The 24,576-nt window shown below is 42.2% G+C and overlaps 1 protein-coding gene across 9 annotated transcripts in view; it reads right to left on the minus strand.

Annotated features, from left to right (window-relative positions):
- Positions 1 to 2,628: 2,628 nt before the first annotated feature.
- The window catches only part of MYO5A (myosin VA), a 200,662-nt gene continuing 178,714 nt past the window's right edge, over positions 2,629 to 24,576 (minus strand). For all 9 annotated transcript variants that reach the window (XM_036301823.1, XM_036301814.1, XM_036301793.1 and 6 more), the window contains 8 exons: positions 22,987 to 23,133; positions 19,465 to 19,619; positions 16,731 to 16,820; positions 14,753 to 14,903; positions 12,168 to 12,450; positions 10,247 to 10,421; positions 8,876 to 8,956; positions 2,629 to 8,659 (listed from right to left, as the gene is read on the minus strand). In XM_036301823.1, coding sequence (XP_036157716.1) covers positions 8,507 to 8,659; positions 8,876 to 8,956; positions 10,247 to 10,421; positions 12,168 to 12,450; positions 14,753 to 14,903; positions 16,731 to 16,820; positions 19,465 to 19,619; positions 22,987 to 23,133 — 1,235 coding nt within the window. In that variant the 3' untranslated portion in view covers positions 2,629 to 8,506. The remainder of the gene's footprint in view (positions 8,660 to 8,875; positions 8,957 to 10,246; positions 10,422 to 12,167; positions 12,451 to 14,752; positions 14,904 to 16,730; positions 16,821 to 19,464; positions 19,620 to 22,986; positions 23,134 to 24,576) is intronic.

Here is a 24,576-nt window from a genome sequence, read left to right on the forward strand (position 1 = left end):
TCTCAGGCATATTATTCTTTTTTATGCTATTATGAATGTATATAAATGATTTCTTAATTTCACTTCCCAATTGATTATTGCTAATATATAGAAATATAATTGATTTTTGTATATTGATCTTATAGCTTGTGACCTTTCCTGAATTTATTATAGTAATTTTTTGTGGATTCCTTAGGATTTTCCACATACAAAATGTCATTCGCAAGTGAATACACTTTTAACTTTCTTTTCAGCCTAGTTGCATGTATTTTTGTATGTGCCTATTGAGTTGGCTAGAACCACCAGCACAATGTTGAGTGGCTGTGGCAAGAACAAATAGACATCCTTGCCTTGTTCCCAATCTAAGGGGGAAGGCATTCCACTTTTTGTTTTGTGTGGGGTTTTTTGGCATTAATTATAAGGTTAGCAGTAGGTCTTTCCATACATGAAGCTCCTTTTAACCCTAGTTTGTTAGGATATTTGCTTTTTTTCAATATTGAATGGAATTGATATATTTTTCTCAACCTGTGTTGGTTTTTTAATCTATAGACAGCAATACAGTTGGGTCTTGTTTTTTTGTTGTTGTTATTGTTGTTGCTTTTTTGTTTTTTAAATCCAGTTTCACAATCTCTGCTTCTGGTGGAAGTGTTTAATCCATTCACATTTTTAAAAATATATATATTTTATTGATTTTTTACAGAAAGGAAGGGAGAGGGACAGAGACTCAGAAACATCGATGAGACAGAAACATTGATCAGCTGCCTCCTGCACACCTCCTACTGGGGATGTGCCCGCAACCAAAGTACATGCCCTTGACTGGAATCGAACCTGGGACCCCTCGGTCCACAGGCCGATGCTCTCTCTATCCACTGAGCCAAACCCATCAGGGCTAATCCATTCACATTTAATGTAACCATTGATATGGTTGGATTTATGATTGACATCTTTCCAATATGGCTGAGGTCTTTTTTATTTCTCTGCTTCTCTTTTACCGATATTTGTGGCGATAGATTTTTTTAGTGTATCATATTAATTCCTACCTTTAAAAGAACTGTATTTCTTGAGTTGATTTTTTTAAATCCTTACCCGAGGATATTTTTTTCATTGATTTTTAAACAAAGTGGAAGAAAGGGAGGAGGGAGAGAGAGAAACATTGACATGAGAGGAATACATTGACTGGTTGCCTCCTACTTTGCCCAAACATGCAACTGAGGTATGTGTCCTGTACGTGCCCTTGACCGTAAGACCCTTTGGTCCTCAGGCTGTTGCTCCAACCACTGACCCAAACTGACCAAGGCTCTTTGAGTTAAATTTTTAGTGGTACCTCTCTAGGGATTAACTCATGCATTTGAACTCATCACAGATACTTCAGTTTAATACTGTATTACTTTCCTACAGCTGTTGTAACAAAGAACCACAAACTGGGTGGCTTAAAACAACAGAAACTATTCTCTCAGAGCTCAGAGTGGGGTTTTACTGCACTCCACTCCAATCAAGGGAGTCCTCCCAAGACAAAGCTGCTGGTTTTCACAGCTCCCCAATTGTGGCAGAACTACCACATGATCTGAACTGGGGGAGGGGAGGAGGATGGAGTAGCCCCAGGTAACAATGTCAAATTCCATTGTTCTTACCCAGAGTTCCCTGGTTTTTCATGGATAACCATTACTAATTTGTTGTATGCTATTGATCAATTTATAGAGCTCTAAAATTGTTGTTTTTGAGGAAAGACTTTGTTGAGCTCCTTCCTCAGTCTGCCATACCAGCTGGCAAAAGTCTGCTGAAAAATAAAAATTTATTGCAATATAATTCTCATACTATAAACTTCACCCATTTCAAGTATACAACTCAGTGGTTTTTAATATAGTCACAGATATGTTAAACTATCACCGCGGTCAACTTTAAAACATGGCCATCTCAAAAAGATACTCCAATGCTCTTTACCGGTAGCTATCACTCCCTATTCCCTCAGTACCCGCTACTCCTGAGTGCAGGTAGGCAACCACTTATCTTACTGTACGTCATTGCTCTTTTTTCCTTAATTAGCCTGGCTAGAGGCTTATCAATTTTTTATTGATCTTTTCAAAGAACCAGTTTTTTGTGTTTTTTTTTTTAATTTCACTGATTTTCTCTATTGGTTTCCTGTCCTAAATCTCATTAATTTCTGCTCTAATTGTTATTTCTTTCCTCCTTCTTATTTTGCACTTAATTCATTCTCTCTCTCTCTTTTTCTCCCTCCCCCTCTCTCTCATTTCCTAAAGTAAAAAGTTATATATTTGATTTTAGGGCCTTCTTTTTCCCTAATACATGCAGTCTATGCTATAAATTTCCCTCTAAGTACTGCTTTCTTTGCACACCTCACATTATGATAAGTTGTATTTTCATTTAGTTCACAATATTTTTAAATTTCTCTTGAGATTTCTTCTTTGACTCATGTGTTATTTAGAAGTGTATTGTTTAATCTCCAAGTATTTGGAGATTTTTCAACCATTTTTCTTGTCACTGATTTCCAGTTTAATTCTGTTTTCATCTGAAAGCATACATTATAGGACTTCTATTTTTTAAATTTTAAAGGTGGTCCAGAATGTGGTCTATATTGGTATATATTCCATGTTTCATGTGTTGTGTGTTTATTTATGACACCAACAAAAATCCTTTATATCCGTATCTTTATTTGAACAATTTTCTATAATAGCTAGGAGAATACAGCATTAATGACACACATTTACTCAGTACAACATTAGACAACTACAAATTTAGAGCTTAAACATCAATCTGATATTGTTTTGGTTTCCATCTTAGCACTAGGTGATATCTAGTGAAAAACCCATGTTTCAAAGGCTTTTGTTAAAATGAGGTGAATTATTAACTTGTTTTTAAAAACTACATGTGAGATATGCTGGGATGGGTTCCCTTTAAAACTAGAGTTGGTTGGTAATTCCTTCATTTCTTAGTACTTCTGCTTCCTTTGTAATGGCTGAATACTGTACCTAAAAACTTTTCCAGGTCCAAGAAAAAAACTGTTTGGAAAATTGCAATGTTCAATTTCATTTTAGTTAAAAGGCATATCCATTTCACCGTAAATTAACAATTTAAAGTTAATAATTAAAATGCAATATGTTAAATGTCATGAGCTCATTTCTGTGCAACACTGTTAGAGCAATTAAAATTTCCAAGACACAAAAATGTCAACCTTACTCCAGGATTCCACAGAAATACATAACTAGGAATCATAAATTACAACACACATACACACATTTAATGAGAAAAAAATCAGCATTTGTTGGGAAAAAATAAAATGGCTCAAATGATTTAGAGCGCCTGAAATGTGAGCTAAAATCTTACAACATATGGCAACAATAAGACATTTGAAATTATTGTCTGAAAAATGCATTAAAATGTATTCACCTACCAAGCATTGAATTATACATTCCGGTTTCAACTCAAAAAACATTTTTCTTTCAAATATTTCAGGCAATATTACAGTACTAAAAAGGTTAGTCATTTTCAGATATTTATGACTCTACTAACACCCATTAAGTTAAGCTAACGAACATTTTAGCTAGACCGAATTATAAAATTAAAAAATGTATAAAACACATTTTGGCAGATATGTTACACAGTACTTTTCTGTTTCTGATCTTCTGAAAACGCACTAACTCCAGGCTGATTTAATTTAGGGTAATACAATGGGTTCGAGTTTATAGCATTTTTTCTTGTTTTCAATCTTTTATAGTACCGGGTTCTTAAAAAATATTTTTAAAGAATGTCCATGAAAACTTTTACAGTGGTACTCTGTACCTTTTTATTAAGAAAAGGCCGTGGAAAACAAGCCATTTAAATGCTACCAACAATCTAACATTTCTTCCATATGTTCATTTGCTTACTGTGACCCAGAGTCCTCCCACCTCTTGACCCCCAAACTCAGGAAGACTTTCTAAGCCCACATTCCATTGGCTCTGAGACTGTTGCCGCCCCAGAGTTCTACTACCTGTTTGGAAATAACAGAAAAGAAAGGAAGAAGTCACAGGTGGGGGAGGAGCATGCAGACGCGGGGAAAGGAATTAGTGGTTGGAGGCCACACCCAACCAAAACCCTCACAAGACCTTGAGAAATAGGGCTCGATATTCTCTCCAGGCAAGACATCCCCGTACAGAGGGAAAGTTTCAGAGAACTTAAGGCAGCTCCAGGAGGGAAGGGAGCAGGGGTTAAGGCGGCCCTCACAGCACGGCCTGAGAAGAAATGACGCTGCCCTTATCCATGAACGGAGGCCACAGCAACACACAGCCTCCCTAACACGCATGCATACAGCACACCTCCTAGCTGCAAAGTAGACACTGGCAGCTGCACACACGGTAATGTCTGCACACGTCCTGACTGTGCATGGCCTTGGGGGATAGCGCTCAGAAGCACCCAGGGGCTTGGCCTGCAGCTGCAGATTCCCCAGGGGCTGCGCAGCTCACTGGTGGCTCCAACAGCTCACCTGCTGACTCTAACAGAGGGTGTGTGTGGTGAGTGACCTTCCTCATCGCTTTGGGAGGCGTTCACTGCTCTCCATCAGGCTGAGACAGCCTGCTACTAATTAGTGACCTAAGCACAGTGTTGCACCCTCCAGGCGAGCACTGAGTAATTACAGAGCCAAGCCTAGTGGCAGCAGGCAACTGTGACAGAAAGAAAACTACTGGCTCTAGGTGCTCTGTCTCGTCAGCACAAAGAACTCGGCATTGCTCAGTGCTCAGCTCCCATATGCCAGCTGCCAACTCTGATAAGAAGAAAGAGCACCTCTTGCTGACCCGGGCCCCCACAGGTACCGAGGAACAGATGTAACCTCAGGACTTGCCGCTGCTGTGGGGCGAGCAGCTGGGCTGCAGGGCAAGTCTGACCGACCTCTCTCCTGTCACCATCAGCAGATGACTACAGCCACAGTTCTCCCTTCCAGTGCTGCTGTGAGGACACAGTGAGGTAAAAAGAAAGCACGCTGGAGGAAAGCAGAGCCAGATGCGAGGTCTGTTCTACAGAATTTAAAGGTCAATCACTAATTTTTGCTGTTTTATCCTAAGCAGTTGAAGTTACCCAGAGGATACTTGATTTTGCCTCCTGGGGAACTCTATGAACTGGTACTGTATGTGTGTGTGTGTGTGTGTGTGTGTGTGTGTGTGAGAGAGAGAGAGAGAGAGAGAGAGAGAGAGAGAGAGAAACACTTCTCAGATGGTGGCAGTTGCCTCTTTACCTAGTGTTACCAGGAAAGTAATTTCTCAACAATCACTGTACTGAGATTCTAATAAATTATTTTCATAGTTCCCCCGACTGTTATGAAAAGATTTGCTCTGTATTATACATACTTACCCAGAAAGAGCCAACTCTCAACTATCCACTGAAATAAAGCAAATCGTACCAACTGATCCCAACCCCCAAATCTCCTTTAAGTTGGCTTTGGAATATATAGGTATGTACTTTATCCTGACAAAAGAAGTGTCAGGTACATGAGGATTTTTCAAAACTTCCAAAGGAATCATGAAGCCACATTTGTGGATCTTAAACCATATTCATCTTCCCCATCTTTGTAGTTACTCTCAGGTGGATCAAAGCCTTAACCTAAGAAAAGCTACAAGAAGGGAAACTGCTTCTAATTTTTCAACTACGAATTCCAAGGTGCGAGCTGAATCTAGATGTGAGTGGGGAGTATTGAGAAGGGCTTAAGACAATGAAATGCTATTCTTTCAAGATTTTTCTTTGAATTCCTAATGTGTGTCATAGAGGAATTATGAGAAAGTAAATTAGTGATAATATTAAAAATGTACTACAGAGAAGGAGAACAGGTTTTACAGATTTGCTTCAAGGTAAGCCACCAGGTGGGCCAGGGGGCAGCTGAGGACCGACTCCATCCACTGCTGCCTTCAACGCAGTCAGAGTGGAGATGGGATACACGGATTGCTTGACAGAAGGGGAAGAGCAAAGAGATAAATGGGCAGGTGGAAGCAGCCAGAAGTGTGTGCAGCTGCATGAGAAAGTGTGGGTGGATAGAAGGGCGGGTGAGCAGTCCTCAGACCAGTGTTGCATCCTCAAGTAGCAGTTGTTATCAGGCCATGGGGTCCCTGCTTCAGGTACTCTTGTTATGACTAACGGTCTTTAGGCTGCTAAGAGAAGTTAATTCCCACCTCCACCTGGGTCCTGGGAGCCCTGGAACAGCGGAAGTTGTGTGGCCGTCCCTAAACAGGCCCTCCGGTCCAGCAGGAGACAGGCTGCAGCACTGTCCAGCAGAAGGACAGCAGTCCGGGGAGAGACCAAGGCCACGATGAGAGACGCTTCAGGATGCGAGCTGTCTGGAAGCAGGAAAAGGGGCTGCAGGCAGTGGGACCCACGGCGCATCTTGAAGACCTGACAAGACTGAGGGTCGCATGGACATGCCCATGGACATGCTGCAGAGGACTGAGCTGGGGAGGTCGGGGCTTCGCTGGACAGCCTACCCATGGTGGCATTTTGATGTTAGCATCTCCCCACTCAAGTCCCATCTATGCTCTTAGACTATGACAAATTCAGTACTAACCACCTGGTCATGAGTACACTGTTCACTGAAAACCACAGTGACAAACCAGGCAAAACTGAGAGAATCTGATTGAATTAGTGATGTTTTGGGTTGGTTTTGCAAATAAATGTATCCAATTGAATACAGCAGTATGTGATTCAATAAAAATCACCTAGACCAATTAACTTTCTAAAAGCATGGACACAGATCATGCACATTGAAGAAAGGTTATAACTAAACAGATTTGTGATATTTTTATTAATCCCTCAGACTTAACAGGCACCGAACACTGGTCTCTACATCAGAGGATAAACTTACTGAGGAGCTACAGCTCATTTCTCTAGGATCTTAGCGCCGAGAGGAGAGATGTTAGACATGGAAGGGACCTTAAGAGTCAGTTGTCCAATCCTCTTATTTATAAAAGAGGAATTTGAGGCCTAAATAAGTTAACAGATAGTATTTATCTTTTTATAACAATCTTTATCACTGGTTCTAAACTGTGTGACTTCCATTAATAATATTGCACATATTTTAATAAGATGCATTTTTATAAACCATCTGGGAGTTAAATTATATAAATCTATGATTGCAATGAAGAACCAGAGTTTCTGATGAAAGCTAAGGATTTGTATTTGCACAACCTGAAAGATTTATATATAAGATTTCTAAGGAAAAAATGCAGAATCTGTTTAATTAAAATTTTGGGGTGAAAACATAGAATCTGGGTCTTAAGAAGCCCAGTCCCCTGTAAAATTCAGCAATCTTCTAATATTTCTTAGATAAGTCAAAGTATTTCTAACACGATGCTCTTTAAAGTATCTAGAGTTACTGAGAACATTTATAGAAATTGCAAAGGCTAAAAAACGGAATCATAAGTATTCATTATCACCTTTTTTTGCATAATTTATAGGATAATCAAGGTTTCAAGACCAGAATCATGAATATTCTGACAATGCTCTCTAGATAGTGACTGAGATTAATTCTTAATAAATTAAGGAGAACGGAAACCTGTCAAAGTTGACTGTATGCATTGCAGAAATCAGATCTGGGAACTAAAAATAAGTCACTTCACAGAACACTGTACCCTGTTGTGGTATCCACCAGGGAAAAATAATGAGCACACCACTGTAATGTGTCCTGAATAAATAATGACACCAACAACTGCCATCTGTCTAATCCTGCCCCTGAATGTCCAACATTTTGTCATATTACTACAGGACTTTCCAGTGTCTGCTACTTTTGCAGGTGAATCTGTAGATGTTTGCAAAGAATCCAGTTAAAACTGATCTGATTGTACTATAAACAGAGTTGATAGGAGAAGCTTATTCTCGTAGTACCTAACAAGAATACCGCTTACATGTTAAAGAACCCAGTATATAGCAGCAGTTTAAGATGCTCAGGAAACTACAGTGCAAATGGACTTCTATTCTATACAGTAAACCAGCATTTTCTTAATATCTCTAGATCATAATGACACATAAAGGACGTTACTTGTCCAGCTATTATACCTACTACAGTTGATTTCTGTGATCCAGTTCAACATCACCATGATTCCTAAACTGATATGATATTATATGGTATGTTCTCAATAGTGATTTTTCTTCTGGTTACATAGAGGAGGTTCTCTGTGGGTACCTTCCTAACAACCACTCATATCTGGAATTTATGGTTTTTTTATACCATTTAGATGTACGTAGTGCTAAGGATTTAAAATAAATGCTGGCAACTCAAGATACATTTTCCCCTCCCTTCCATCGTTCACCTGCATGTGAACTCGGGGTACCTAATGAGCAAGGGTGCGCGGTGCTACAGGTAACAGCACGAAGGAGTGTGGCTTTCTTTCCGAGGCGATGGAAGTATTCTAGGGAGATTTCCAGTTAATAACCTCTTGTTTGGAAGATAATGACTACATCTTCTTTAAAAATGTGTTTCAGTAGCTCACTGGAAGTAATGGGTTCTTATTTCAGGCAAGAAATGTACTGTCCTTTTGCCTCGACGTGGCTTTCAGACCCGGGCGATGAAGCCCAGGCCCAGGCTGGCGGGGATCTGGATGGTCTCCAAGGCGAGGGAGGACGGGTTGAAAGGAAAGGTGACGGGAAAGATGTGTTTAGCATCCATGAGCAGCTGAGGAGAGTCCTTCCTGTCTCGTAAACGCATCTAAGAAGGTTAAAAAACAAAAAAAGCAGAGCATCAATTCTTTGAATCTATAAAGAAAATTTTCTCCTGCTAAAAATCCTACCCAAAATCACTTCATTTTCCCAATAAGCTGTTATAAAACAAATGCACTGTAAAAATAAGATAAAAATAATAAAAAAAATTATCTTTCAACAAATTGTAAAATTTCCATAAAAAAACTATGTTGGGAGATCTTACCTGTATAGTACGAATAAATGACACAGAGACTCTTTCTTCAAACTCATTAACTGGCGTATACAAATTCAGCACTTTGACAATCTGTGAGAAATAAAATGATCAAAGTTTTCAGCATATAGTCAAGTGCACTGGGGCTCATAATAAAGAAGACCGAAAAGATCTCAGCGCAGTTCCCCTTCCTCCCAGGGCTGGTGGGGCAGGAGGGGAGATGAGATGGTCTGAGGGCACATCAATTTTTATTATTTTAACTTTTTTTTTTTTTTAAATATATTTTATTGATTTTTTACAGAGAGGAAGGGAGAGAGATAGAGAGTTAGAAACATCGATGAGAGAGAAACATCGATCAGCTGCCTCCTGCACATCTCCTACTGGGGATGTGCCCGCAACCCAGGTACATGCCCTTGACCGGAATCGAACCTGGGACCTTTCAGTCCGCAAGCCGACGCTCTATCCACTGAGCCAAACCGGTTTCGGCTATTTTAACTTTTATAATAAAAGTGTATTAATCTTTGTACATTTTAAAAAGCAATGTAAATTTGGAAAAACATTCAAACTGCACAAAAAGAATAAAACATGAAAAGCAAAAGTGCCCCCACTCCCATCCTCCCAGTTTCCCAAAGTGGCAATTTTTGACAGGATCCTTACTATCCTCCTAGCTGCTTTCTGTACATACTCTATGTGTAACCTATGTGAGCTTTCTATGTTATGAGATATGTGATGAACACCAAGAAAGTCCAAGAGTAAGCACAGAAATAACTGGGAAATAGAAGTGGGCATGTGCATGCCTACGCCTCCCCTCATGCGGCTGCCGGTCCTCAGGGTCCTCCCTTCTCTGCTCCCTCCTTAAATTCAAGGCCTTGTCTGACGGGCCTTCCCCTGAACAGTCAGCTATTGCCCTCAGCACTCCTTCGGACATCTCACCACTGAGCTCGCTAGAATCTCTTCCAGCAGAATCAGCAGGTACATCTGTCTTCCCTACTAAACTTGCAGTTCCTTTTCAGCAGGGATTGTTCCTTATATATTGAAGTGTTTCCCCCAGCAACAAGTGTGGTCCCTTGAGATAGGAACTCAATTCAGAAACAAAAGTTATCTGTCTTACAATAGAGAAGTCAAAAGACTTATAAGACAATATGGAAAATTATTTTTGGAACACAAGCTCCATAACAGGCCGAGGATGCTAACCCCTCAGAGCAGGGACGCCTTCGTTCCTGGTTGTGTCTCAGTGCACTGAAATGTGTGACTTCCTGGTAAAATCCTTCTTCAAGAGGTGTCAGACACAGAGGAAGTCAGCTCAGACAAGATCAATCGCTAGAGGATTTCTATCACCTTTGATGAACGTGAAATGATGTGAGAGGAGGGAAGCTGCGTTACCTGGGCAGTAGTTAAAGCATTGCACATGGAGCAGATGGCTTCTGCATCATCATCTGTTTTCTTTTTCACTTGCAGAAGCTGAGCAGCCTGAATGAGAGGCTCCAGGGTTTCTTTAGCCCCACTGTTCATCAGATTCTTGTCACGTAGCCATTCCTCCAGTTGACTGACATTGTACCTGTGGAGAGAGGGAGAGAGAAAGAGAGAAAGAGAGAGGGGGTGGGGTGGGGGAGGGAGGGAGCGGGAGGGAGAGAGAGAAAGGGGAGGAGAATGCAAATTTACTAAATGTTGTCATAAATGCCTTAATTTTCTGTGTATGGCTTTGTCAGGAATTTAAGTTAAAATGACAGGCAGTAGTCTTGTTTGCTTTTCTTAAATCTTATCAGCTGTTCTTAAAAATTATCATTATAAAAAGTCATGAGGTTTATAATCACAATTATATAAGAGTAAACGACTAGAGAATATAATTATCTTTAATGCAAGATAGAAAAGTAGCCATTATCGCAAAAGTAAGACTGGCTAAAAGATAAGATAGAACACATTGTGTGGCTGTGCCCCCCTTAAACAGCTGACCAGAAACACTTTGCAATTTCTCCTACAACTTCAGAGGTGAGAAGTGATAATCCTTTAAGTCCTCTCTCTTAAGTCCATCTGAATAATAACCTCCCCCCCCCCACCCCCCCACCACCACACACACACTCTGTGCTCTAGCCTTCTTTAGGGAAGAGCCTGGATGATGGAGGCAGTGACCTGAGGAAGCTCAGGGAGGAAAGGTGAGAAAGGCAAGTGGGGCCACCAGGAGAGAAGAAGACCCCCAAACTGCATGGGTGCTGAGGTATCAAGAGATGGCCAACCAAGTAACAGTGGTTCTCAAACTAAAATGAGGTGGATGGACACACAGTCGGACTGAATAAGCACTCGTACAAGAGAAATTATTAGGTGCTGAAATGTATAAGCAAAGCTTATAGAGAAAGAGGTTCTGCTACCGGGGAGTGAGGCATTAGCTTCTCAATGTTAACTACAATGGATGTGGGTCAGAATGGGAAATTTGAAAAGAATGCCGTTTCCTGAGACTGAGTAACTAAGACTTCCGTAGGAGAATTCTTGCCTCCCCTGGGTGAATTTTCTAGCTGTTTTAAAATAAATTAGTTGTAAAATAAGTCAATTCTGTTATGATAATGGGGTTATGCTGAGGAGTAGTTGGCATCAAACTGAGTGCAGCTCTTCCTAAAACACCAAGGGGCACATTTCAAGTATTAGTGAAAGATTCATTAAACATGCTCTTGTGGCCACGGTACAGAAAGGTATTTTGTTAAAATAAATTTCCAAGAGCAACCAAGCATTATAAATCTTCATTACTATGTGATATTTTGTTATTGTACAACTAAAACACACACAAAAGCCCTAGCCAGTTTTGCTCAGCAGAGAGTCGGGCTGTGGACTGAAGGGTCCCGGGTTTGATTCTGGTCAAGGGTGCATGCCCGGGTTTCGGCTTGGTCCCCAGTAGGGGGCGTGCAAAAGGCAGCCAATCAATGATTCTCACTCATCACTGATGTTTCTATCTCTCTTTCCCTCTCCCTTTGTCTCTGAAATCAATAAAAATATATTTAAAAAATAAAATACACATGAAAGAAGAGGAAGCAACTATCCCCTCTTTATGTATTTTTCATCATCTTTCCACTCCCTCTGAAGACTTAGCTTAACAGTGAGTGGAACCTGCTGGAGGCACAGCGGAGCAATGATGACTGAAGAGAGGGCCAGCCAGGCCGCAGGACGTGGCTCCGTGCCCATGCTTCCTTTGCTGCTTGGCTGTGGCCCAGACAGACATCAGGTGCACTGACCTCGAGCCAGCCATCAGCTCCCCGCACGCTGGCCGGCAGAGCGGGGGCAGCGAGAGGAGGCCATCACTGCTGGCGTTTCTCACCTGATCTGCATGCCTTTGCTCCAGGAGCACATGTCCTTCCGCAGGAGGAGGTTGTTCAGCGTGATGGCCCCCACGATGTAGAACATCTGCTTGGCTACCTGCTTGATCAGCTCGGGGTCCATGCCGTGCTGACACATGACCGAGTGGAAGGAGCTGAGCTGCCGGAGGATGGAGTCCAGTGTGTAGGTGCCCTCATCGGCGATGCTGGAGGTCCGCTTCCTCAGCCCTGTGGGCTTCACCCCGGACACGCCCTGAATGGTCTCATGCTCCAGCATGCCTGAGACTGCACGAACAGTTCACGTTAAAAGAGGATCTGGAAGGACACCGTTCCATGTGCACACACACTCACACATTCAGTTTAGGAAAATGATCTGAGCATCAAAGCAGAGGGAAAAAGAACTCCCCCCAAAAAGCTTCTGGATTTTCAACTTTAATAAAGGAATAATTCTTAAATGCAAAAACTTGTTATGAAATTAAGAAATCTTAATGGTGTATTTTCTAAACTAAGAAGCAGCAGCCTGCACTGGCACCAGGGTGTGGTACCTTGGGAGGGTTCTGAGAGAGGTATGCAGCAGTTAGGAGAAGATGAGCATTCTCCAGCGCTGTGTGAGCCCCAGAGGCAAACAGATCAAGTAGCAAGGGCAGGAGCCTGCCCAGCCCGTGTGACTCAGTGGTTGAATGTCGACCTATGAACCAGGAGGTCATGGTTTGATTCCCAGTTAGGGCACATGCCCGGGTTGCAGGCTTGATTCCCAGTAGAGGGTATGTAGTAGGCAACTGATCATTAATTCTCTCTCATAGTTGATGTTTCTATCTCTCTCCCTCTCCCTTCCTCTCTGAAATCAATAAAATGTGTTTTAAAAAAAAAGAAGAAAGGCAGGGGCCTGGGCAGAGGTCGTGGAGAAGACTTGGGAGGGGCAGTTGTGCAGGGCTGAAAAGCGGGGCCCTTCCTTGTCCTGCGCTCATCCTCCCAGGACTCAGCCTTCTCCTCTGGGGCACTGCTGCTCATCTCCTGTGCTCTCATAACATGTAGCGTAAGTGTCCTCTAGGACGGTTTTGGGATGCCTCCTCCTGGGCTGGGAGCCCCTTGAGAGCAAGGGCCAAGCCTGACTCACTTTTATTTCTCCTAGTGCTAACCTCAGCCTCCAAGAACCTCATACAGTCAACACTGTTGCTGTTGAATCACTGGGGGTTGGGTGGTGGGTTTAAGGGAGACACCTTAAAGCAGTGGTCCTCAACCTTGGCTGCACATTAGAATCACCTGGGAATCTTTTTAAAATCTTGATTTCTGGGCCTCATCCTCTGGAAATTCTGTTTCTTTGTTATGGGATGGGGCCACAACATTAGTAACAAAAAAAAACAGAATTTTCGGAGGATGAGGCCCAGAAATGAGGATTTTAAAAAGATTCCCAGGTGATTCTAATGTGCAGCCAAGGTTGAGGACCACTGCCTTAGAGGTAAACTTCTTGTTTAGCCAATAAAAATAGGCACAAATAGGAAAAGAGTTTGGCTGAAGCTGACGTTCCTTGCATCTGCACCTCTTGCATTTTAGCTGACCTAGGCTGCTTTAAATTCATGACTTCAGGGGACGACTAAAGAAATCACCCGACTCACATGGTTTCCTCAGCCTGTTATGTTTCTAGTTTGGCTGTGAGCTTATGATAGAAAATGGAACACTCTGAGCCCACAGAAGGGAAAGAAATTGTGGAAATGAGGAAAACACATGGATGGGGAGGAAAGAGCAGCTGGGAGCAGTCTTCAGAGGCTACTGATAATCTGCCTGAGGATGAGAGTTTAGTAAGTGAAAAACAAGTGTGTGTTGTTGTTGTTTTTAATTCAATGCATTTAAAGTTAGCAGCCTGCAATCTGTACATGCCCCCTAATTCCGACTTCAAACATGCTACACATTCCATAGTGCAGCATGATACATAAATAAACATGCAGAATGAGTGCACACATTTGAAGGGAGGTACATGGAATCACATTCGCTGAAAACACATATATAGAAACAGAAACACACAAGTACACACCTACACACACACCCAGTGGGGCTCATTGAAATAGAAACTGCTGCATTAAACCAAATTGCCTTTAACAATTCCAGAAGGACCATGAGATGTACAACTTAGCCTGGGCTGTCTGAGCCCTGTTCTGTTGCCATGGTACCCTCCCACTTCTTTTACTGTAGCCTATTAGTCAGTCAAAGTGCAAACCCTCCCCAGCGTTCCTAGTTTTAGATGTAGTGTAGTAGTTTCCTAGGCCAAAGTTTGAAGTGTTTTTCAAAACTGGACAAGGAATAAGGTCTACTGCTGGGTACACGGCATTACCCAATCTTAGAGAGAAGTACTGCACGTTGGGGAGGGAAACTAGATACTGCTGCCTTGGTCGTGTGGAAGCAGTGATTCTGATGTATCCCAGTCAGTCATGGCTAACAGCCCATGTTCTGGGATTCCTCAGCTAATTTTAGGACCATTTTATGTTCTCCGTTTGAATACATGCTCTGAGACATGTAGTGCCACTGGTGGTTGTCTACTGGTGGGCATGTGAGGTGGACGGATTTGATGTCCGCGACGCCCTGGCCTTACCGATCATGGGCTGAAGGATGTTCTCCAGCACCCGCACGAGCTGCTGGTAGATCTGAATGGCCAGGTCACTTAGCACCTGCCGGTACTCAGCCAGGTCGAAGTTGGTGAGGCAGTGTTCGTTCTGGCGAGATGTGTTGTGCTTCATAAAGCCCTAGGGCCACAACGCAGAGTTAATGATGCACAGGAAGTGAGATGTCTGCTGTCTGTCAGACTCGCTTGATCAGCATCTTCCCGTTCTTTTTCTCTCTTCACAGAGTTTCCATCCATCCCACACATAAATGCCAGGATAATCATTTTCAGTATATGTGTTTGTTTCCATCTTTAAAATTCCACTTCTTACTAGCTTTTGAATAATACCTAAACTTGGCAACTAGCATTTCCTTTCCAATAGCAATGTCAATAAAATAGGATGGGAGAACTTAATCTAAAAAAAAAAATTGCCCTAGCCAGTGTAGCTCAGTTAGTTGAACATGGTCCCATATACCAAAACGTCACGGTTCAATCCCTGGTCTGGGTTGGGGTACGTACGGAAGGCAACTGATTGATGTTTCTCTCTCTCTCTCTCTCTCTCTCTCTCTCTCTCTCTCTCTCTCTCTCTCTAAAATCAATAAAAACATATCCTCTGATGAGAATTGTAAAAAAATTAATGTTTCACTTATGAAACATGCAGTTTATTGCCAAACACTAAACTACCTAAAGTACTAACATGCTTAAACTTCAGTTCATTAAATATAGTCCTATTTATAAATACTGTACCCAAAAGGCATACATAAGCTTAAAACAGACCGACTTCTACAGAGACTGGTAGATACATAAAAAGTTTTCCTTTCATGGTATCCACAGATGATTTTCATCTTTTGGTGGTATTTTGTTAAAAGGTAAAGACAACAGTACAAGAAAGTACTTCTGTCAGCTATTGCCTGCCAAAGGGCAATATCTGACAGAAGCTTACTTGATGGGTTCTACGCATAGTCCTTAACAATACGGTCCAGAAGTGGGAATGACAGGGCAGCGAATGGCCCCTCTGGAGAACTCTGGTCTGCCAGTCCCACCTTCCCAGGGACCACATCTTGCTCACATTTGCCATAATGTGCCAGGACCATCCTCTGCCCTGAGCCTCTGTCTGGGTGCTCAGCAAGTGCTACAGCCCAGTTTCTCTTCTACCCTCCTGGCAAAGGATGGGCGGTGCAGGGGAGTGGTTAGGTGCAGGGGAGTGGTTAGGGGCACAGGCTCTCAGAGGCAGGCAGACCCAGAATCCTAGCCCTGCTCCTTATGGCTGAGAGGACTTGGGCAAACAGATGACCTTCACTGAGCTTCAGTTTCCTCATCTGTAAAACTGGGTCATAATCCCTACCACACAGAAATGTAAGAATTAAGTGACATAGTGTCTAGTAAGTGCTGTCTGATGCATAGTAAGCAGCCCTTAATAAACAGTAATTATTAACATATTACATTAAAAAAAATAAACTCTGTCAAACAACTGATGAATACATCATTATAAACAAAAGCCAAACAGATTTTTGGACAAATTTAAAAAGACACGTCTTAACTTATCACATTTAAAGCATTATAGTAAGCTAAACCTGTTTATTTATTTATTTATTTTTTTAAATATACTTTATTGATTTTTTTTTTATTATTAGTTAAGGTATTACAAATGTGTAAAACTGTTTATTTTTTAAAGAGTCCTTGACTAGTCCACTTCCACATATTGACAAAAAGTTTCATTGTTCCAACTAGTCATTGACCAATGCTCACTTTATTTCTATTGTGTTTTCTTATAATACAAACTCTCAGAGGAAAGAAACTTTGTTGTTACCCACAGTCACTGTTCCATAAATAATAAGCATCAATCAAAACTATGAACTTCCAAGCCACCTCTGAATTTAGGTTTCTAAATTAACCAATGGTTAAACATTTTCCTTAAAAAGATCAGAGAAGGCACAGCATGTTGGTTTTATAATCATGTTTTTCTCACCTCTTCTCCGCTGTACTGCTTCAAACAGTGCAAAAACCGGCAAGTGTTAGAGAGCCAGAAGGAAACCGTTTCAAAATCATCACCTCTTTTCTGAAAGAGAGAATAAGCCTAAATTTGCTTTTTTTCTTGGGGAAATAACAATCTGAAAAATAACTGAACAGATACCAGAAGGCCCATTCTTTCAGTTACCATTATAAACAATTATAAATCACAAAGGAGAACCAGAAAGACTGAAACACTGAAACCCAGATCAGGTCAAACATCATGTCAGTGATACGATATAATTAAGAAAAAAAAGATTTTATTTTATTATTTTTTTTTATTATTTTTTTAAATATATATTTTATGGATTTTTTACAGAGAGGAAGGGAGAGAGATAGAGAGTCAGAAACATCGATGAGAGAGAAACATCGACCAGCCGCCTCCTGCACATCCCCCACTGGGGATGTGCCCGCAATCCAGGTACATGCCCTTGACCGGAATCGAACCTGGGACCTTTCAGTCCGCAGGCCGACGCTCTATCCACTGAGCCAAACCGGTTTCGGCGGGAAAAAAAAGATTTTAAATTGTTTTCTTAGAAAGAAGAAAGGAGAAGGAGAGAGAGAAACATTAATGTGAGGGCAAAACATCAATCAGCTCCCTCCTGCACACCCACTACTGCCCAGCCAACTGAGCCATACCAGCCAGGGTGATAAGATACAATTTTTGAGCAGTGAATCAGAAATGGGATGAAGGAAGTCCAGTGCAGAGCAGTACACAAGGGAAGCTACTTGTCTCTTCATCAGAACTGGGGCACATGTCCAAAAAACTCTTCTAAATCAAAACAGAGCCAAGGCTGGTGTGCTCAGTGGTTAGAGTGGCAGCCTGTGCACCAAAGGGTCTCAAATTCTATTCCCAGTCAAGGGCATGTACCTGGGTTGCAGTTTTTATCCCCAGCCCCAACTGATGTGTCTCTCTCAACATCGATGTTTCTCTTTCTCTTCCACTCCCTCCCTCCCTGTCCACTCTCTCTAAAAATAAATAAACAAATAAATGAAAAGCTATCCTCTGGTGAGGATACAAGACAAATATACTTCATTTCAAAAAGGGATGTGTGACAAATGCACATCAATTTTAAACAGTATCAAAAGGGTGTTAGGTTCTAGTACCCTCCCTTTGGTAATCTTGAAACAATCTGGCACAATAACTGGTCAAATTAGATAAATGCCTTCTGGCAATTAAGATGAAAGGGAGAAAACCTTAGATTTGGTTTTGTTGTCTTTGTAAAAGTTGGCTTAAGAATTAGCAAAACTTGTAGTCTATCTAAGTGCAACAGAGCATCAATACACCAAAAATGAAATGAATTATATTCAGAAGATGCTCATCAATTTTTAAATAGCAAATCTTCAGAAATTCCACACTTCAGTAACTACTGTAGAATATAACTACACAGAACATCTTAGCAATAGGGACTGAGAACTAGCATCTGTCAAAAGGTCATCACCAGGCGCTGGGGAGAGGGGTGTGTTTCCTGAGTGCAGTGTTTCAGATGGGGAAGATGAAAGGCTCTGGAGATGGTGGTGATGGCTGCACAACAAGATGAATGCACTTAATGCACAGAGCTGGTCACTGAAAAATGGCTAAGCCCTGGCTGGGTGGCTCAGTTGATTGGAGTATTATCCCATGCACCAGAAGGCCGAGGATTTGATTCCTGGTCAGGGCACATACACAGGTTTTGGGTTGGATCCCCGGTCGGGGTGCATATGGGAGGCAACCAATCGAGGTCTCTTTCTCACATCAATGTTTCTTGTTCTCTTTCTGTGAAATCAATAACAACAAACAAATAAACAACAAAACTCCACATATCCTTGGGTGGGGATAAAAAAAAAATGGTTAAATGCTATAATTTTTTGTTATGTATATTTTACCACAATAAAAAAAGTATTTCATGAAAGACATCTTAGATTTGAGCGCCCGCTGGGCATGTTAACTATCCACTTATCTCCATCCTAAAAATTCTCCTTAAGTCAGATAATCAGAAAGCAAAGTATTTAGAACACATTCTCTTAGCTCCTCACAGAAACACCAGAGTTAAAACTAAGAATAACATTCATTGTTTTTCTAGAGTCAGGAGGAGGATTATGCAATGTGACTCAGTGATTACTGAGTCATTACGTAGGACTTCCTGCTCTAGTACATAATTTTTCTGTCTTTTCCAAGCCTTCCCTTTCTGATTAGTATCTGTGTGTTGCTTCTCACATGGAATCAGGCACAGGTGACACGAAAAATTACGGGTGATTTGGAGAAAAATGGGAAGAAAAGTTCAAAGAAAAACTTTATTTCATCAAATATATTTTTATATGAATGAGCCTTGTATTATTGACCTTATTTAATACCTATTTTAACTATAGCATCATATTCCCTGTATATGATGGACTCCATTAAATATTTTACATTTACTTCTAAGACCTTAAAGCAGACTATTTCTGTCTGTGAAGAAACAATTTTCTCCACAATTAAATGCAATTAAATCAAATTAGTTTTGATTATTGTTTATCCTGAGCCCTGTTTTGAAGAAGCATATAGACAATCTGTAAGAAAAAATATTTCCTACTGTGATACATGTTCACAGTGGAAGGTAGCAGTGAAAACTGCAAAGTGTTCACACCTTCCTCAAGGCTGAGGGAGAAAAAGTCCCTACATGCAGGTTCTGTTATTAATACTCATTATGAGAATTTTGTTAAATATGACTGACCTTTAATACTTTTTTGATGCTGTTAATTGTGGATGTTAGCAGCGACCTTACTTTCTGGTCATCGTTCAGGTAGTCGGCATGTCGGACACACATGAACAGGATATACGCTGGTAACCCTGGGATCAGGTTGACGGCTACGCCACGTGGCTTCAGTTCTGAGAAGAGAAGAGAGAAAAAACAATCTTACCTAATACCGACAGTCTTCATGAGACGTGCTTTGAGAGACAATGAAAGCCCAGTTCTCCTGTGAGAGTCCAATCATTCAGGGTAAATAGGTCACATAAAAAGCATATTTTAAGAGAAGTTCTTGAGGGTGGGAACATGGTGAATTTTAGTTGTCTTTGCCAAGACAACTCCCAAATCTCTACCTTCTGCCCTGACCTTTCCCTTGAATTCTAGTTTCTTGGATCAAATGCCTTCTTGGCACCTCAGCTCAGACATGTCAGGCTGAGCCCATCCAAACCAAACTCCATTCCTATGGTACCTGCTCTCCCAGGAGTTGTCCCGCTCTCAGTAAATGGCAGCTCCAGCCTTCTAGGTTCTCAGGTTATAAACCTGTCATCACCTGTGATGTCTTCCTTTTTCTCACACCACACACCTAATCCATCAATAAATTCTGTTGGCTTTACCTACAAAACACATCCAGAATCCAGCTACCAGCTGCCCTGGTCTAGGTCCCCACCATCTCCTCTTGGATTGTGGTCTCTGATCCATCCCTCACTCCCCAGTGGTACATTTTCATCCAACAACCAGAGTAATTCTATAGGAAAATGTCAGTCAGATGTCATTCTTGTTATGAAAATCTTCCAAGTAGCTTCTCACCTCATTCATTCACTCAGCATGGTCTGTGTGATCAGGTCTGATCCCCTGCCCCAGATCACTGTGCTCCAGTAAAATGGGTCTCCTTGTGATTGGGTGAACGTGCCAGGCATGCCCCCACCCCAGGGCCTATGTGCCAACTATTTTCTGCCTGGAATGTTCTTCCTCAGATATCATCAGCATGAACTGCTTCCTTACTTCCTCAGTCTCTGTCCAAAGATCACCTGGTCAAAGAGGCCTTTCCTAACAATCCTAATTTATAAAAAGCCAGGGGCCATCACTACCAAAACAACTGGACGGACTACCAAACAGCAGGCTGCATGGGGCAACCAGGCCGGCAGGGGGGGCAGTGAGGGATGACCAGGCTGGCATGGGGAGGGCAGTTGGGGGTGACCAGGTCAGCAGGGGGGCTGTTAGGGGTAACCAGACCAGCAGGGGGCCCGTTAGGGGCGACCATGCTGGGGGGCGGGGGGGGGGGTGGCGCGGGCGGTTGGGGCCGGCCACGCCAGTGTGGGGAGGGCAGTTGGGGGCAACCAGGCCAGCAGAGGGGCAGTTAGGGGTGACCAGGCCAGCAGTGGGGGGCAGTGAGGGATGATCAAACAACTGAACAGCAGGCTGCATGGGACAACCAGGCCGGCAGGGGGGTGGGCAATGAGGGACCAAATGACTGAACAGCAGGCTGCATGGGGCAACCAGGCCAGCAGGGGGGGCAGTTGGGGGCAACCAGGCCAGCAGTGGGGCCCTTAGGGGTGACCAGGCTGGCATGGGGGGCAGTTGGGGGCTATCAGGCCAGCAACGAGGGGCAGTTAGGGGCAACCAGGCTGGCAGGCAGGTGAGCGGTTAGGAGCCAGCGGTCCAGGATTGTGAGAGGGATGTCCGACTGCTGGTTTAGGCCCGATCCCAGGGCCTAAACCGGCAGTCGGACATCCCCCAAGGGGTCCCAGATTGGAGAGGGTGCAGGCTGGGCTGAGGGGACACCCCCCCCTGCTGTGCACAAATTTCGTGCACCAGGCCTCTAATTTTATATGAATTAGTACATTTGCCTTCACTCTTCAACCTTTTTACCCCATTATATATTTGTTTATTTTTTCTATTTTCTTTTTTAGTTATTAATTGGTTTTAGAGAGAGAGGAAAGGAGAGAGAGGAGTGAGACAGAGACCGAGACAAAGAGAGAAAGAGAGAGAGAGAGAAACATCAATTTGTATTGCTCCACTTTTATGTATTCACTGGTTGATTCTTGTATGTACCCTGACTGGAGGTGGAACCCACAACCTTGGCATATCGGGACGATGTTTAACCAACTGAGCTACCCCGCTAGGGCTTTTTCCTCTATCTTCTCTCGCACTGGAATATAAGTTATATGAGAATAGGGACTCTACTCTCTCTATTACCCAGCACAGAAAATGCTTGGCACTTGGTAAGAGCATACTAAATGTTTACTGAACTGATGAATCTTTACTTAAACTCTATGTTTAAAAATCAGTGGCTCCTTAACATTTTTGCTAAATGAAAATCAAGTTGAACCTTTAGCACCTCTGCACCTAAATATAGTACTAAGTTTAATGCCAGGAACCTTAGGAACTTTAAATCAGGTGTAACTGCCAATCACACTGCTGTCACCTGGCACCTGGGGGAGGAATGCTATACAAAGGCTGAGAGGTGTTCAGCATTCAGTTCAGAACTGTGCACACTCCCTAACCATTTCCCACCCTCCCCTAAAAAGTATTCCTGAGAGCAATCTCCAAGGCTGCTCTGAAATGCTTCTTCCATACCCATTTCATTTGGCCCTCTCCTTCCATTGCTAAAATATTTTCCTTAATTCTTTTGTGTGTGTATTTTTCCTCTATTATTGAACTGTCATACACTTTCTAGGGAAGCAAGGAAAACAGAAATTCAGAAATGCAAATGGCCTAGAGCAGTGTTGGTCAATTCTTTGAAAGATTTTTAAAAAACATTAGACATGGCCAGTCTCTTCCCTCTAGATCAGTGGTCCTCAGCCTGTGGGTCGCGACCCCTTTGGCGGTCAAACGACCCTTTCACAGGGGTCGCCTAAGACCATCCTGCATATCAGATATTTACATTACAATTCATAACAGTAGCAACATTACAGTTATGAAGTAGCAATGAAAATAATTTTATGGAACTGTATTTAAAGGGCCAGAAGGTTGACAACCACTGCTCTAGATTGTAATGTGATCAGTCTGTGGTGGGGACCATTCAACAATACTTTTCAAAAGCTTCCAGGTTAGTCTAACCAGAGCTGAGAAGGCCTGGCCTCCAGGGATCTGTATGGATGGACTTGCTTCCTAGGCAAGTGTCCCTGCTGTTTGACTGACAATGCATGACGGCCAGGATGCTTCTGCAGCGCCAAATGCGCAGTATGTAATGAGGACTAAAGAAACTGGTGTTGAATATTTCAAAAACCAGTGACTAGTCTTTCCCACCACTGACACGTGTACCAGAAAGACCTTTTATCCCAGGCACAAAGTACTTGCGTGCTCGAGATCTCTCTTTCTTTCTCTCTCCCTCCTCCCTCCATCCCACCCCCTCCATTTTCTCTTTTGTTTCTGTGAGGACGGCCAGAAGAGGGCTGTTGGTAAGCCAGCCAGAGAGTCCTCACCAGGAACCAAACTAACTGGCACCTTGATCTTGGACTTCCTAGCCTGCAGAACTGAGAGAATAGAAGAAAAGAAAACACTTGCCCAGAATCAGGTTCTTAACAAGCTTTTGCTCATCCTCCTTCTTGTATTCCAGCATTCCTTGGAAATCCTTTTCTTTCCTGGGAATGTTGACTGGACGGATGGGTTCATCAATGATCTGTCCTGGGGATATGTTCTCCATCTGGCCCACTTCATGAGAAACAAAAAGGAGAAACAAGGTTTTCTAGGGAGAAAAGATGAGAAGGTTCCATGTTCCTGTAATTTTAAATGATGAATTCTATAACAACAACAACAAAAATGTGCCATTTTGCCACTTAATTGTCCCCTTTTTATGTTATTTTTTTTCCAAGAAAATATATTTAATTTTTTTAATTGTCCCTACTTTAATTACCTTTTCTGCTAAAATTGGCTGTAAATGGCAAAACTGTATGGGGATGTCACTGACAGCCAACAGTGCTGGGTTACTATTAACGTCAGAGAACCTTACGTGATTCAAAAGCATTTTTTTGGGGGGGGGGGGATAATAAATTACTCTGTAATACGGTTAAATGTTCCCAAAGTTAGTGTTTTAACTTCTTGGTTAATGAATTGTTATTAATCATAAATAGTTGAATATATTTAGACTTTAAATCACAGAAGGACAGAAGGAAAAACATAATATTCTACAAAAGGGAAGAAAAACTGTAGATTTCCCTCACTTTCAGCTCTATGAAAAACTGACTTTAAATGTATCATTGCAATCAGTTCAAACCACATGAGAGCTGGTAGGATAGTGTGTCTTCATACTGGTTGATGTGAAATGTTTTCTTTTTCACAGAGGCTTCCCAAGACAAAGACCTAACTTGCTCCCACCATCCCTTATTCCTAAAGAAATAACGAGCAGATAAAACCACCTCTATTGAATGTACCCAGTTTTTGTTTATCTGTTTCTAGTAAAGGACTAACCATGAAGTTGCAACCATTAAAGCACAGCTAACCTGTTCAGAGGTTAAAAGTGGTCACTACTGTCAGCAGCTGCTGGAGAAGAATAATGCTAAGGATTCAAAAAGTCTCCCAATATCACCTCAGAATTAAGACTAAATGAGAAATGCAAGAGAAGGTATGGGAGCACAGGAGTTCGAGTTCTGTGGTGTTTGTGCAGACACATGCTAGTGATCAGGCTGTGTAACCTATAGGAAGGGGGCAGCTAAGAAACCTGTTCAGGTGAAGATTAATTTGAGTTCAGAGACCTGCAAACAAGATGCAGATCAGAGGCATCAGAAAGGTCAGTGCTGCTGACTGCACACGGTATCAGCGTGCTCTCCTGTCACTCTGGGGCAATCCTGTGTTGGGTCTGGGAAGCCAGTTCCACAGGAAGAGGCTATGGGAGAGAATACCAACAGCTGTGCGAGCTCCTGCTGCAGCACCAAGACTAGCAGGGCTGAAGATGGCCACCGGCCATCAGAGTGGCCGCACTGTGGTTGGACAAATCAGGGCTGTGGCACCTAGTGCTTCATGTGCGTGGCCAGTCTGGAAACCAAGGTAACTGTGAAATGTGTGCCTCCACACAGAGATAGAAGATTCAAACTATTCAGTTTTACAAAATTATTTCTGGAGTCAGTTTAAACATAATAGCGCCAGGATATTGAAATC

This window comes from Myotis myotis, unplaced genomic scaffold, assembly GCF_014108235.1.
Source record: "Myotis myotis isolate mMyoMyo1 unplaced genomic scaffold, mMyoMyo1.p scaffold_m19_p_1, whole genome shotgun sequence".
Taxonomy (NCBI): domain Eukaryota; kingdom Metazoa; phylum Chordata; class Mammalia; order Chiroptera; family Vespertilionidae; genus Myotis; species Myotis myotis.